At 38.8% G+C, this 15569-nt stretch overlaps 1 protein-coding gene across 1 annotated transcript in view; it reads left to right on the forward strand.

The window, feature by feature from the left end:
- Positions 1-15569, forward strand: part of ITGA8 (integrin subunit alpha 8) — a 165594-nt gene that overhangs the window by 82758 nt on the left and 67267 nt on the right. The window contains exons 14-15 of the mRNA XM_001916359.5: positions 11680-11725; positions 14098-14205. Coding sequence (XP_001916394.1) covers positions 11680-11725; positions 14098-14205 — 154 coding nt within the window. The remainder of the gene's footprint in view (positions 1-11679; positions 11726-14097; positions 14206-15569) is intronic.

Here is a 15569-nt window from a genome sequence, read left to right on the forward strand (position 1 = left end):
AGTTACTTCACAAAAGAGATTGAAATCATAAAGAAGAATCAAACAGAATTACTTGAGATGAAAAACACGATGGACCAGATAAAACAGAATACGGATTCCCTGAATGCCCATGTAGACAACATAGAGGAGAAAATTAGCATAATCGAAGATAGACAGGCTGAATGGTGCCAGACAGAGGAAGAAAGAGAACTAAGAATTAAAAAAAATGAGGAAAATCTCCGAGAGATAATGGATTCAATGAGGAGTAAGAACATAAGGATCATAGGAATTCCCGAGAATATGGAAAAGGAAAATGGAGCAGAAAGTGTGCTTAACAAAATTATTGAAGAGAACTTCCCAAATCTAGGGATTGACGGAGAAATGTGTGTAGAGGAGGGTTTTAGATCTCCTAGATTTGTCAATGTAAAAAGACCTACTGCAAGGCACATAGTAGTAAAGTTGGCAAAAAGGAAAGATAAGGAAAGAGTACTCAGGGAAGTAAGAAAAAAAAAGAGAATAACCTATAAAGGAGCCCCTATCAGACTGTCAGCGGATTTCTCTACAGAAACCCTACAAGCTAGGAGAGAATGGAGTGACATATTCAAAGCTTTAAAGGATAAAAATCTTCAGCCAAGAATACTCTATCCAGCAAGAATTTCCTTCAGATATGAGGGAGAAATTAAATCTTTTCCAGACAAACAAAAGTTAAGGGAATTTGTAACTAAAAGCCCTCCATTACAAGAAATCCTCAAGAAGGCTCTCATACCTGAAAAAAGAAAAAAGAGAGAAAGGGGACACAATCCACAGACTAGGGAGACTGACGGATAGAACCAGAACAGGATAGCAAATATTCAACTATAGCATTAGGGTAAAGGTAAGGAAACTACCAAAGCAAGGATGATCTTAGCACTCTAACTACCAATTAATAAGACGAGTTGGAATAAAAAATGAAAATAATTATTTAGGAGGGGAAGAGCAAAGGGTCTAAATCAGTATTGGTCAAGTAAGTAAGAGACCACCAGAGAATAGACTATATTATACATGAGATTCTAAATACAAACTTCAAGGTAGACACTAAAATAAAGTACAGAACAGAGTCACAAATCATAAATAAGGAAAAATCTAAGAAACCCAGCTTAAGAAATTGCAGTATTAAATGGGTAGTGTAAAGCAAACAGGAAAAGAAATGCAGGAAAACAAGATAATGAGCGACAGATTAACAGCACTAAGTCCACATGCATCAATAATCACTCTCAATGTGAATGGATTGAACTCTCCAATAAAAAGACACAGAGTGGCAAAATGGATTAAAGAACAGGATCCAACAATTTGTTGCCTCCAGGAAACACACCTCAGCCCCAAGGACAAACACACACTCAGGGTGAAGGGGTGGAGGACAATACTTCAAGCAAATAGCAAGGAAAAAAAGGCAAGTGTTGCAATTCTCATATCAGACCAAGTGGATTTCAAAATAAGACAGGTAAAGAGAGACACAGAGGGACAATATATAATGATCAAAGGGACACTTCATCAAGAAGAAATAACGCTTATAAATATCTATGCACCCAACACAGGAGCACCAAGATTCATAAAGCAACTATTAACAGACCTAAAGGAAGATGTTAAAAACAACACAATAATAGTAGGGGACCTCAACACCCCACTCACATCAATGGACAGATCATCCAGACACAAAATCAACAAGGAAATAGTGGAGCTAAATGAAAAACTAAAACAATTGGACTTAATAGACATATATAGATCACTCCACCCTGAAAGAGCTGAATACACATTCTTCTCAAGTGCACATGGAACATTCTCTAGGATAGACCATATGTTGGGAAACAAGGCAAGCCTCTACAAATTTAAAAAAATTGAAATAATAACAAGCATCTTCTCAGATCATAGTGCTATAAGGCTAGAAATTAATTACAAGAAAAAAGCTGAGAAAGGCACAAAGATGTGGAGACTAAACAACACACTACTGAACAAGCAATGGATCATTGAAGAAATTAAAGAAGAAATAAAAAAATACCTGGAAACAAATGAAAATGATAGCATGCCATATCAACTCATATGTAAAAGCTGTATTAAGAGGAAAATTCATCGCAATACAGGCACATCTTAACAAACAAGAAAAACCCCAAGTAAGCAACCTTAAAGCACACCTAACTGAACTAGAGAAAAAAGAACAAATGAAGCCCAAAGTCAGCAGAAGGAGAGAAATAATAAAAATCAGAGCAGAAATAAATACTATTGAAACGAAAAAGGCAGTAGAAAGGATCAATGAGACAACGAGCTGGTTTTTTGAGAAGATAAACAAAATTGACAAACCACTAGCCAGACTTACAAAGAAAAAAAGGGAGAAAGCTCAAATAAACAAAATCAGAAATGAGTGAGGAGAAATAACAACAGACTCTGCAGAAATACAACAGATTATAAGAGAATACTACAAAAAACTATATGCCAACAGAATGGATAACCTAGAGGAAATGGATAAATTCTTGGACTCCTACAATCTCCCAAAGCTCACTCAAAAAGAGGCAGACAATTTGAACAGACCAATCACAAGGAAAGAGATTGAAACAGGAATCAAAAACATCCCAAAGAATAAAATCCCAGGACCAGATGGCTTTCCTGGGGAATTCTACCAAACTTTCAGAGAGGATTTAATACCTATCCTTTTCGAGCTATTCCAAAAAATTAGGGAAGATGGAACACTTCCTAACACATTCTATGAGGCCAACATCACGCTGATACCAAAACCTGACAAGGACACCACGAAAAAAGAGAACTACAGGCCAATATCACTGATGAACATAGATGCAAAAATTCTAAACAAAATTTTGGCAACCAGAATTCAGCAATTCATCAAAGAATCATACATCAGGATCAGGTGGGATTCATACCAGGGACGCAGGGATGGTTCAACATCCGCAAATCAATCAAAGTGATACACCACATCAAACTGAGGAATAAAAACCACATGATCATCTCAATAGATGCAGAGAAGGCATTTGACAAGATCCAACAGCCATTTATGATAAAAACTCTGAACAAAATGGGCATAGAAGGAAACTACCTCAACATAATAAAGGCCATATACGACAAACCCATAGCCAACATCATACTCAATGGGCAAAAACTGAACGCCATCCCCCTGAAAACAGGAACGAGACAAGGATGCCCTCTATCACCACTCTTATTTAACATAGTTCTGGAGGTCCTGGCCAGAGAAATCAGGCAAGAAAAAGGAATAAAAGGAATCCAAATAGGGAGGGAAGAAGTGAAACTCTCGCTGTTTGCAGACGACATGATCTTATATATAGAAAACCCCAAAGAATCCATTGGAAAACTGTTAGAAGTAATCAACAACTACAGCAAAGTTGCAGGGTATAAAATCAATTTGCATAAATCAGTAGCATTTCTATACTCCAGTAATGAAACAACAGAAAAAGAACTCAAGAATACAATACCATTCACAATCGCAACAAAAAGAATAAAATACCTTGGGGTAAATTTAACTAAGGAAGTGAAGGACCTAGATAATGAAAATTACAAGGCCTTTCTGAGAGAATTGGATGACGACATAAGGAGATGGAAAGACATTCCATGTACATGGATTGGAAGAATAAACATAGGTAAAATGTCCGTTCTACCTAAAGCAATCTACAGATTCAACGCCATCCCAATCAGAATCCCCATGACATTCTTTACAGAATTAGAACAAAGAATCCTAAAATTCATATGGGGCAACAAAAGACCCCGAATTGCTAAAGCAATCCTGAGAAAAAAGAACAAAACGGGAGGCATCACAATCCCTGACTTCAAAACTTACTACAAAGCTACAGTAATCAAAACAGCATGGTACTGGTACAAAAACAGGTGCACGGATCAATGGAACAGAATTGAAAGCCCAGAAATAAAACCACACATCTATGGACAGCTTATCTTTGACAAAGGAGCTGAGGGCATACAATGGAGAAAAGAAAGTCTTTTCAACAAATGGTGCTGGGAAAACTGGAAAGCCACATGTAAAAGAATGAAAATTGACCATTCTTTTTCACCATTCACCAAAATAAACTCAAAATGGATCAAAGACCTAAAGGTGAGACCTGAAACCATAAGGCTTCTGGAAGAAAACGTAGGCAGTACACTCTTTGACATCAGTATTAAAAGGATCTTTTTGGACACCATGCCTTCTCAGAGAAGGGAAACAATAGAAAGAATAAACAAATGGGACTTCATCAGATTAAAGAGCTTCTTCAAGGCAAATGAAAACAGGATTGAAACAAAAAAACAACCCACTAACTGGGAAAAAATATTTGCAAGTCATATATCTGACAAAGGCTTAATATCCATAATATATAAAGAACTCTGACAACTCAACCACAAAACATCAAACAACCCAATCAAAAAATGGGCTGGAGAAATGAGCAGACATCTCTCCAAAGAAGATATACTGATGGCCAATAGGCACATGAAAAGATGCTCATCATCGCTGATCATCAGGGAAATGCAAATCAAAACTACACTAAGATGTCACCTTACACCCGTTAGAATGACAAAAATATCTAAAACTAATAGCAACAAATGTTGGAGAGGTTGAGGAGAAAAAGGAACCCTCATACACTGCTGGTGGGAATGCAAACTGGTGCAGCCACTATGGAAAACAGTATGGAGATTCCTCAAAAAATTAAAAATAGAACTACCATACGATCCAGCCATCCCACTACTGGGTATTTATCCAAAGAGCCTGAAGTCAGCAATCCCAAAAGTCCTGTGCACCCCAATGTTTATTGCAGCACTGTTTACAATAGCCAAGACGTGGAAGCAACCTAAGTGCCCATCAACAGACGAATGGATAAAGAAGATGTGGTACATATATACAATGGAATACTACTCAGCTGCAAAACAGAACAAAATCATTCCATTTGCAATAACATGGATGGACCTTGAGAGAATTATGTTAAGTGAAATAAGCCAGCGAGAGAAGGATAATCTGTGTATGACTCCACTCATATAAGGAATTTAAAATTATGGACTAAGAACAGTTTAGTGGCTACCAGGGGAAAGGTGGGGTGTGGGGTGGGCACAAAGGGTGAAGTGGTGCACCTACAACATGACTGACAAACATTAACGTACAACTGAAATTTCACAAGATTGTAGCCTATCAATAACTCAATAAAAAAATAAATATAAAGAAAAAAAAGAAAAGATAAACAAAATTGACAAACCCTTAGCTAGACTCACCAAGAAAAAAAGAGAGAAGTCTCAAATAAATAAAATCAGAAATGAAAGAGGAGAGATTACAATGGACACCTCAGAAATACAAAAGATAATAAGAGAATACTGTGAAAAGCTATAGGCCAACAAATTGGATAATCTAGAAGAAATGGATAAATTCTTAGAAACATACAACCTTCCAAAACTGGACCAAGAAGATGTAGAAAATTTGAATAGACCGATCACCAGTAAGGAGATCAAAACAGCCGTTAAAAACCTCCCAAAAAATAAAAGTCCAGGACCAGATGGCTTCCCTGGTGAATTCTACCAAACATTCAAAGAAGACTTAATACCTATCCTTCTCAAACTCTTCCAAAAAATTGAAGAGGAGGGGAGGCTTCCTAACTCCTTCTACGAAGCAAACATTATCCTCATAACAAAACCAGACAAGGACAACACAAAAGAAGAAAATTACAGGCCAATATCACTGATGAACATTGATGCAAAAATCTTCAACAAAATACTAGCAAATCGAATACAACAATACATTAAAAAGATCATACATCATGATCAAGTGGGTTTCATTCCGGGGATGCAGGGATGGTTCAACATCCGCAAATCAATCAATGTGATACACCACATTAACAAAATGAAGAATAAAAATCACATGATCATCTCAATAGACGCAGAGAAAGCATTTGACAAGATACAGCATCCATTTATGATAAAAACTCTAAATAAAATGGGTATAGAAGGAAAATACCTCAACATAATGAACTGCAATTTAGAATTCCTGAATTTCTCCCCTCCATTCAGTAATTTTCCACATGAAATAAAACATTGCATTTAAAAGAGGGCTTCAAAGATGTTAGAGAGATCCAACGAGAGACAATTTACAGATCAAAATCAGCCTGTAGGGACACAAAAATCTGTACACGAATGTTTATAGCGACTTTCCAAAAACCAGAAACAACTCAAGCAGATGGATAAGCAAACCATGAGCCATTCACACCGTGGAATACTACTCAGCAATAAAAAGGGTGAGCTGCTGACACACACAGCATCATGGATGAATCTCAAGTGCAGTAAGCTGAGTGAAAGAAGCCAGATCCAAAAAGCTACCCACAGTATGCCTCCATTTATGTGACGTTCTGGAAACAGACTAGTAGATGCAGGGGCCTAAGGGTGGGGACAGGCTTGTTTACAAAGTGGCATGGGGACATTTTGGGATGGTGGAACTGTTCTATATATTGATTGTAGTGGTTGTTGTACGACCAGATACATTTATCAAAGCTCTTAGAACAGGATACCGAAAAGGATGAAATTTACTGTATGTAAAATATCCCTTAATTTTTCAAAATTTTGAAAAGAGAAAAAATAGCCTGTAGCTATGCTCCTGGGAGGCACTGTGGTAAAAATAGGTGACAGCTAGACATTCTGGGTTTTAAACTTGACCTTGCCACTTACTGTATTTAGCTTCTCTGTGCCTCATTTTCCTCATTTTCAAATGGGGATAATTAAAGTTTCTACCTCATGGGATTGTTGTAACAAAGGAATTAGCACAATTAAAATATTTAGAAAATTACCTTTTGTTCCATACTTTGCACCATTGTCCAATTTATCCACAGGATAAATTCCTAGAAATGTAAATGCTGGGTGAGAGAAAATTGCGCCAATTTATATTCCCTCAAGAAACTCCCAAGAAAACTGTGCCAATTTATATCCCCTCAAACAGAGCATATGAGTTCCTGGTCCCCTGCGCTCTACCCAAATTGCCTAGTGCTAAACTTTTCATCTTTTCAAATTTGAAAGGTCAAGAATGATACCTCATTGTTCCTTTCACTTGTATTTCTTTGAAGACTAATGAGGGTGAGCATCTTTTCATGTATTTATTGGTCATAGCTATTTATTTGTATGTGAATTGTCTGTTCATAACCTTTTTATTAGAATGTTGATAGTTTTATTATTAATTTGTAGGTTTGTTATGAATTAGGGTTAATAATAATAAACATTCGTTCTGTACTAGGTGCGAGACATTGTAAGTACTGGAAAATGTTCACATTTAATCTGGCATATAAATGACAAAACATCGTCCTCTGTTTCTTTCACTTTTCTCTTTTGACTTCGCTCCAATATTTTGCAAAAGAAGTGTACATTCCAAAGTTCCTTCGTGATTTCTACCTTTTGGGGGTCATGTTTACGGAGCCCTCCCTTTTGAGTAATCGTAATCTTTTCATACAACTCTTAGTTTGACGTTTCCATGTTTCTCATTTATTTGGAAGTTCTTTATGGCAATGCTCATTGTCCGGAATTATTCTAAAATAGTAAATGTTTTGTAATTCCAAAATGAAAAAGAAAGTGATGGCATTTTCAGCAAGAGACTTCAGCGTTAGTATGTTGCTCAAGAAGATGAGAGTCAGAAGTGAGAAGTAAGAAGGTTGCAGATAAGGCGGCTCACAGCTTATGAAATATGGGCACCTAGGTGGCCGTGGAGACTTCCCCCATGAAACGACTCTGGGTGACTGTTTAATCTAATACTGTCACCACTCTTCTTGTCATCTTCCCTTTCTGTCTGCAGCCCCTTCTCCTAGGAAGTGTCCACTCTCTCTCTTTCCTCTCTGCCCACCTAAGCCCAAGCTTCAAATCCACACTCAAAACAAAGCTGATGTTTTCACACAGAACTTCTTCCGACTCTAAAATTTCCTTCATAGCTTAATGAAATCAGACTCTGTAGTCCAAGTACCCCTCCAAAAGCTTGGCTCTTTGCTTCATCCCCATTCAAAAATAACAATTTGGGAGAAATCAAATACAAAACGGAGGTGTAAGACATCTCCTATGACCTCACATTTTTAAGGTTATTTTTTCTTGCCAACTGATCCTGCCTTCATGCTAATGCCCCTTTTTGAATCCTTAAAAGTACTCAGTTGTGCCATCAAAGGCCAAAAGGAAAATAAACTCTGTTTCTCAGGCAATGGGAGGTGATAAAGGACCCCAGCATTTTGAAAACAGTTTTTGATTAAGGGGAAAGAACCAATTTTAGTCGCCAGTTATTTCTCCAAGAAAAAAAAAAATGGCTAGATGTCTTTGTACAAAGAAAGGCAAAGTTTTTCATTTTTTTGTCTCAGAATCTCCCTTTAAGAAGTTTCTATAAGAAAGGAAAGTAAACATTGCGTAATGATATAAGATGTCTCAAAATGAGGGAGAAAGTTTGTAGTTATGAATCCAAATATCAACACCAAAATTTCTTTGTCTTCTGATTATCATTTAAATTCCTAAGCATGATGTAATTATGCAAGACTGTTTAAAACTATGTGGCTATATATGTATATGTGTACAGACACACGTATGTACAAGTATGTGTCATTACAGATATGTGTCATTATAATATATAACATTTCCATGTATATCTGGAAACCGCATAGTATTTATCAAAGCAAATCACATATTTTGGAAGGACAAGTTGACTAGAAACACAAATCAGTAGATGAATTCTCCTCCCCTAGAGAAATCTGATAATTTTAAGGTCCCGAGCATAAATGCTTCTAACTTTTTCCAGCAGGCACAATACCAAGGTGGTGTCTCAAAAGACAAACATACTTTGGTGGTAGATAACTGTTTTCTTGGCCTCTGAATAACTGTGGCCACATTCTCATGAAGAAAATTGTGGCCTATTGTGCCAGTTATTTTATTTTTCCAGAGTAGGAAAATTCCCACCCTAAGGCGCAGGAGTCAGAGTTCCTAAAGGAAAAGCCCTCTTGCTTATGACCATCTGGAGGATGTGTCTCAATTTCTCGTCTATAATGACAATCTAGTCATGATGCAGCCTCTATATTACTTTCTAGAATTTTCTAGAATCTGGAGTCTGTGTGTGTGTGTTTCTCTCTCTCAACACTTTACAAGTGCATGTGCAAAACTCCAGCAAAATTTAACTGTAGTTTGCATTAGCCTGTCTTAATAATTCTCTCATTTCGTTCTCTTTCTCATCTCTAGTGCATTTCCTTGTTATTACTCATCCTCCTGTTTCACAGGCATTTATAAAGTCCCTGACCTGTATCTGGCACTCTGGATGAAAAGATTATTTTTTTCTTCCTTTATTCCAACCCATACCATTCCATGAAGTATTTGTGATACACAAACCTGAAGAAAGATTCCTGCCCTCGAAGGGCTTACAGTCCTATTTTCTTTGCCGCTTCCAGAAAGTCAATTATGAAAATTCATCAGTTATCTATAAAATGTCTAATCTTGGTATGTAAATATTTCGCCTTATTTGGAGCCCAAAACAAAGCACATATTTCTCTTGCATCAGTTTTCATAACAGAACTCTCCTGTCTGGAGTCATGTTAACAGATGTGGATCAGGCCGAGGGCCACCTGAGCTACACTTGTCTAAATATTGGAGCTCGTGGTTACACAGGAAGAACAGAGTTCATGGGTCTTCGCATCACTAACTCTTTTTCCTCTGCCCTAGAAAAAGTGCACTGTATGCTGGAAGAGATGAATGTGACAGAAAAAATAAATATGAAAATTGTTGAAAGAGTTGAAATTCTGATAGAATTTTTAAAGTTGGTAGACTTAGAAACTTTGGCTTCTGGCTTCAAAGACTGAAACCCTTGGAAATAACTATTTTATTTCATGAGCCATAGTTGGGCAAATTGTAGCCCTTTTCTTAGTGTGTTCTTTAATCTCACAAACACAGCGCTCCTTAGATGACCTTCATTTGACTTATTTAAACATTAGCATAGACATCTTTTTAAGTGTGGAGCTTTGGAGCCCAATTCTGAGCATATTATCTGAATCTGATTCTGTATCAATAAAACAGGAGACGTTTTGACTGTGGTTTTTAAGCCTGAAGATTTTTTAGTCCATTTTTTTTTAAAACAAACATTTTTAACAAGAATTATTGTGTCTTAGGTTGGGTTCTTCCAGGGCAGACGTTAAGACAAGGATTAGAAAAGAAGAAATTTACTTGAGAAGTGGTCCAAAGAAACGTTGCTAAGGGAGTAGGCAAGAGAGACATGCAAAGGAAGGATGCAATAAAAGATGATTGTCAAGCAGGTTGACACTATGAGTAACTATAGCCGGGGAAATCTGGGAGTCAGGGAAGAACATGCCTCAGTTATCCTACTTGAGGGGTAAGGAAGCTGTGCTGGCTATCATGCCTAGTTATCATCCATTCCCATCCATCATCTGTTCCCATCCATCATCCATCATTGGCTGAGGGCTATGCCCAGGTCACTTCTGGCCCTCCAAGGAGAATCATAGCTTCTTACGGTCTGACACTGTTCCTATGGATGGAAAGGTGAGTGCCAAGGGACTGTGGCTAAAAATCATTTTCCTGTGCGAACTCCATGATACCTTAAATTCCTTGATCGGTTTTCCATATGGCGTGGCCAAATCAGTTCCCCCGCTTTTATTTTTTCATTTTCACTTCCATTCTACTGGAATTAACCCATTATAGTTTCAACTGTTGTAAGTTTTCTTCTGTGGCCATTATTTCTACCAAGTTCAGTTTACTCACATCTACATCTAAATTTTACTCTACAGATTTAGCCATTGTCATTTTTATTTTTGTTTGACTGCATCCACCAAGAATAACCATTATCCATTAGAATAAGGAAAACAGAGTTTTACCCATAAAGTAGCTAATCACTGAGATCACTGTGAGTATTACTCCTCAAAAAGTCTAAGATTGCTCTACTGCCCAGGACTGCTGTAACCCAGCTTCACCTCCTCCTAGTTGTATGAACTTTAGTGAATTTATAGGTTAGCATCTTCATGCCTCAATTTACTCCTCTGCGAAATTGTGCTACTAGTAGAGACTTCCTAAATTCCTGTTAAGAATCAATTAAGGTTAATCACTTAGAAGAATTCCTGGCCTAGAGTAAGTATTCAATATGTGCTATTTATTATTATCATTGTTGTTGTATTGAAGATCATTATAATGATATGTCAGTTATTTCACATACTACTGATCACTTTGCCAAAAGTATACTCACCATCAAGGCTATTTGTAAACAGCAAATGGTTGTATCCCAAATGACAGTCAAAATGTCCCACTTTGCCTCATAGGGTTGTTGCTGGTAGAGAAATAATAAAACAGTACGTGCCAGGAGCCTGGTACACTGTAGGCACTAAGCGCATGCTCTTTCCATTTTGCTTCCTATAAGATGTTTGCCTTGAGTCTGGAGGATAGGAGAAATGGTGTTATGATGAGTTTCTTACACATTTCTAGAAAGCTGGCCTTCCTTCGTTCAGAAGGGTTTGAGATCTATTGATTTATGTGCCATCTTGAGTTAGTATAGTGAAGTTCCAATGTCTTTCCAAAATGTCTTAAGAAAGGTGCGATCTGCTATTCTTGTTTTTGTGACTCACCCTGCAATCGGCATTTCAGGTTGCTCTCTGTGCTATTTATGATTATGAGCTTAGATTGTTTCTATAAAATCGTGCATGTGTTTTGCGTTTTTGTCTTTTTTAGATTTAATTGTGGGTGCGTTCGGAACAGGAAAAGTAGCTGTTTACAGGTATGTGGTTGGTGGTATGCAAATGTTCTTCTAATTGTTTCAAATGCTTTTCCTTTTTGCTATTGTTAGTTCTGCCTTAAAGAGTGTATCCCAGCTATTTATTTTGGGGAACATTTAGATACTCCTTTTAAAGTTTGGAGGAATTTTTGCTCTCAAGTTTTTTTCTTTCTATTATCCCTCCGTCTTTTTATTCTCATACCTCATGACCAAACTTCCAGCCCCTATTAACTTAATGTTAAATAAGATATGAATCTTGGCAAAACTTATAAAATTATGCACTTTTTAGATGTTACTATATTTGAATTCATCTCCTTGCTTTGGAAATGCATTAAAATGTGCTTATGGAGAAGGGGTGTGGGGTAGGAGAATGTTACTACTTCCCTGGCCTCTATAATCAAGCGTGGACACTAAGTCAGAGAATGGAACATGCCAGGAATGGGTAACCTCCAAAAGCAAGTGTTGAACCGCAGTTCAAAGGTGACGGGTCTGGATTCAAGAACCTGGCCATTCCACACACTCAGTAATTTGTAATCTTGGGCAAGTTCCTATAAATTTCTGAGCCTCAGATTTTTCATCTGTAAAATGAGGATAATAATACTTACTTTATAAGGTTATTTTTTAAAGGATTAAGTGAGAATTTGTATGTAAAGTACACTGAACAGCAAGTAACTGGTAGACCGTTGATGCTAAAAAATTTTAGATTCTTCTTTCTTCGTACAAAAAGTTTTATAGGAATGCAAGACACTAGGTCAGGATATCAAAACAAAAGGCAGAGATCTAGCTTACCTCCCAGAGAGATTCTAAAGTTAGATTTCCTCAAAGAGGTAACATTTTCTTCTTCATCAGTCCTAAGACATACTCAGAGGCATATAAACCACACTGTTTTGTACCAGCCACTCTCCAGGTTATAGAGAATCAGATGATTGAAACTGTCAAAGTATCTGAAGGATGGGGCTGTGTTTGTGGTGGCCATGAAGATGCACCATTGAGAGATGATGGAGTAAAACTGACTCACAGTCCAGCTGCTACACTCTGAACCCACCACCACGTTGGCCCCAAGGCCATGTTTTCCTTGAGCTGCTCCCAGCCAATACCTGGACACAACAGGGTTACATATAAAGGGCCATTTCCATGAGACCTGGAGTTCCTTTAATTGGCTCAAGGACTCCCCAGTGCCCTGGCTGGAGCTTCCTTCTCAGTCCTCTTTCCTTCCCTCGCTCCTTCATGGGAGGGATCACACCTGCAACACAGTCTGCCAACTGGCTCTTCCCTCCCTCTCTTTTTCCTTCAGAGGTGTTTGCCCTAATAAATTTCTTGCATGGCTAATCTCGTCTTCTGGTTTGCTTTGCCAAGGACTGGAGCTAACACAATCTTGAAAACAAAATTAGGCAACGGAGTACAGATAACTGGCATAATAGAGTTTAGAGAAATTCCCAGTGGGCCCCATTGTGGTCATCATGAAATTGTTTCAAGTAGTGCCCTAAACAACATGCTGTCCCAGGGCACAGCCTCCCTCCTGTCAGAGAAAAACTTGTACCACGCAGCATCATAGCCTGTGGCATCTGGAGACTTGGCTCCCAGCTGTCATAGCTGGAAACCCAGCTTTAAAAATTGCCCTGCTCCCTTTCCCTGCGACTTACTTTCTGGTCCGGTTATCCTCACCTGGGTGGTTGGAATTGAGTTTAGGCCACATTAGTCCCTTTCCTCAAACTTGGCTGCACATTCGGATCACCTGGTGGGGTTGGTGAACATTCCAGTGCCTGGCCCTCACCCACAGAGCCCATGATTCAATCCATCTGTGGCAGGGCCTTGGCGTAGTACCTGTCTTAAAGCTCCCTAGGTGCCTTTATTGTGCAGTTAAGGTTGAGAACCACTCTCTGTGCAAAGTATAGATGATTCTGTCAACCTACCCTCACGTATTTAGCTAACTCTGCAAAGCTTGGCTAGAAAAGTATCAATCAAAATAAAAGATCATCAGCCAATAAGGTGAGAAAATTCGCAAAACTAAAGTACTTACAGACACAAGTGACTGTACGATGATGTATTTCCTCAAATACAAATGTAGATATACTAGCGGATCCCAGAGCAGCATCTCCCAGCAATGTCGCCAAATTACCATGAGCCCACTCCGTCGACAACACAGGTTTGTGAAGGTGGCTTTGCTTGACGGGCCCACAGCATCCTTTATTTGTACTCATGAGCTGCCAGATGTGTCTTGAGGGAATTGGTTGAGTCTGGTGCCCACCTGTTCACGCGGTAAGGAACATTCTTGGCACAAAGGCTGGGAATGTTGGCAGTGGCGTCCAGAAGTGGAGCGGGCTTCTGCCTGTTGCTCATGGGGCTCATTAAAACCCCGTGTTTTCTCCCTGCAGAGCAAGACCAGTTGTGACTGTGGATGCCCAGCTTCTGCTGCACCCGATGATTATCAACCTTGAAAATAAAACTTGCCAGATTCCAGAGGCTACGACATCTGTGGCCTGGTGAGTTCGTCTGGTGCTTCCCAAACTCTGATGTGGATTCAGACCACCTGGGGATCTTGTGAAAATGCTGGGTCTGTAAGTCAAGTCTGGGGTGGGCCCTGAGACTCTGCATTTTTAGAAAAAAGCTCCAAGAGGATACTGATGCTGCCGGTCTGTGCACCAAATTTGAGTAGCAAGGAGTTAGTCTTTCAAAAAAAAGGAAAGTATCTACGACTTGATGCCAATCTTTTGCTGTCAACTTATCACATGAAGGCTACTTCTGCAATCTGTAGGCTCCAGGTGAGATAAGAAGCATAAAGAACATTTGGGAAAATTCCCAATGAAATAAGTCTTGGAGATCTCTTTTAGATTCTTGACATGCTAAAATAAACATTAATCAAACTGAAGATGTAATAAAATACCTTGACTTTTGCATTTGCATATGCTGATGGATACCACTTTGGGGCATATATTGTCCTTCTTTTTCAATAGTCAAGCTTGTATTAAATGACTCGGTTTCCTGTGTTGAAAACAGATGTCAGTTTTCTAACTTAGTGTGTACAATTAGGCAGAAGGTAGACATTATAAAGATAGAAATTTTTGTGTCCTAAACTGTAGTTTTGTGGCCATGATCTCATCATCAGGAATGGCGTAGAATTATGGTTCCTTTGCCCGGGCCGTAGGAGAACATGACTTAGACAGCTGCTGAAAGCATGCCTTCCGAATCTCGCCCTTCGTCCAAAGGGACGATGAATTAGAACTTGATTGTAACACAGCTCAGGAAGTTGCCACTTTACTTCTCAATATGTGGGTCCTCAAGGGTCAGAAGTCTGTCATATTGGGTAATGCAGTGGGGGATGTCCTCTGAAAAGTAAACAATTACTTGGAGTGTTTGAGATTTGCCCTCATTTTCCAGAAGACGTGGTCTAACTCGGACAGTATGTTCGCTTCCTGAGAATGTCAGAATGCAGAACAAACCAGTCCTCACCCAAAGAAGTTATTTCCAGCCATTTTCAGTGTGTTGTTGACGGCCTTTTGACAGGAGTTCATACCAGAGTCAAAGCCTTTGAGGGTAGAGGGTGGGGGGTGAGGAGGACCCTGGAAAATTCTTTGAAAAACATTCTTTACTGGGAGCTCCCTCTTCAAGAGCTGTCCTCTCCTTAACCAGCTTTTTTTTTTTTTTTTTTTTGAGGAAGATTGGCCCTGAGCTAACTACTGCCAATCCTCCTCTTTTTACTGAGGAAGACTGGCCCTGAGCTAACATCCATGCCCATCTTCCTCTACTTTATACGTGGGATGCCTACCACAGCATGGCTTTGCCAAGCAATGTCGTGTCCACACCCGGGATCCAAACCGGCGAACCCTGGGCAGCCAAAGCAGAACGT

Source organism: Equus caballus, chromosome 29 (assembly GCF_041296265.1).
Source record: "Equus caballus isolate H_3958 breed thoroughbred chromosome 29, TB-T2T, whole genome shotgun sequence".
Taxonomy (NCBI): Eukaryota; Metazoa; Chordata; class Mammalia; order Perissodactyla; family Equidae; genus Equus; species Equus caballus.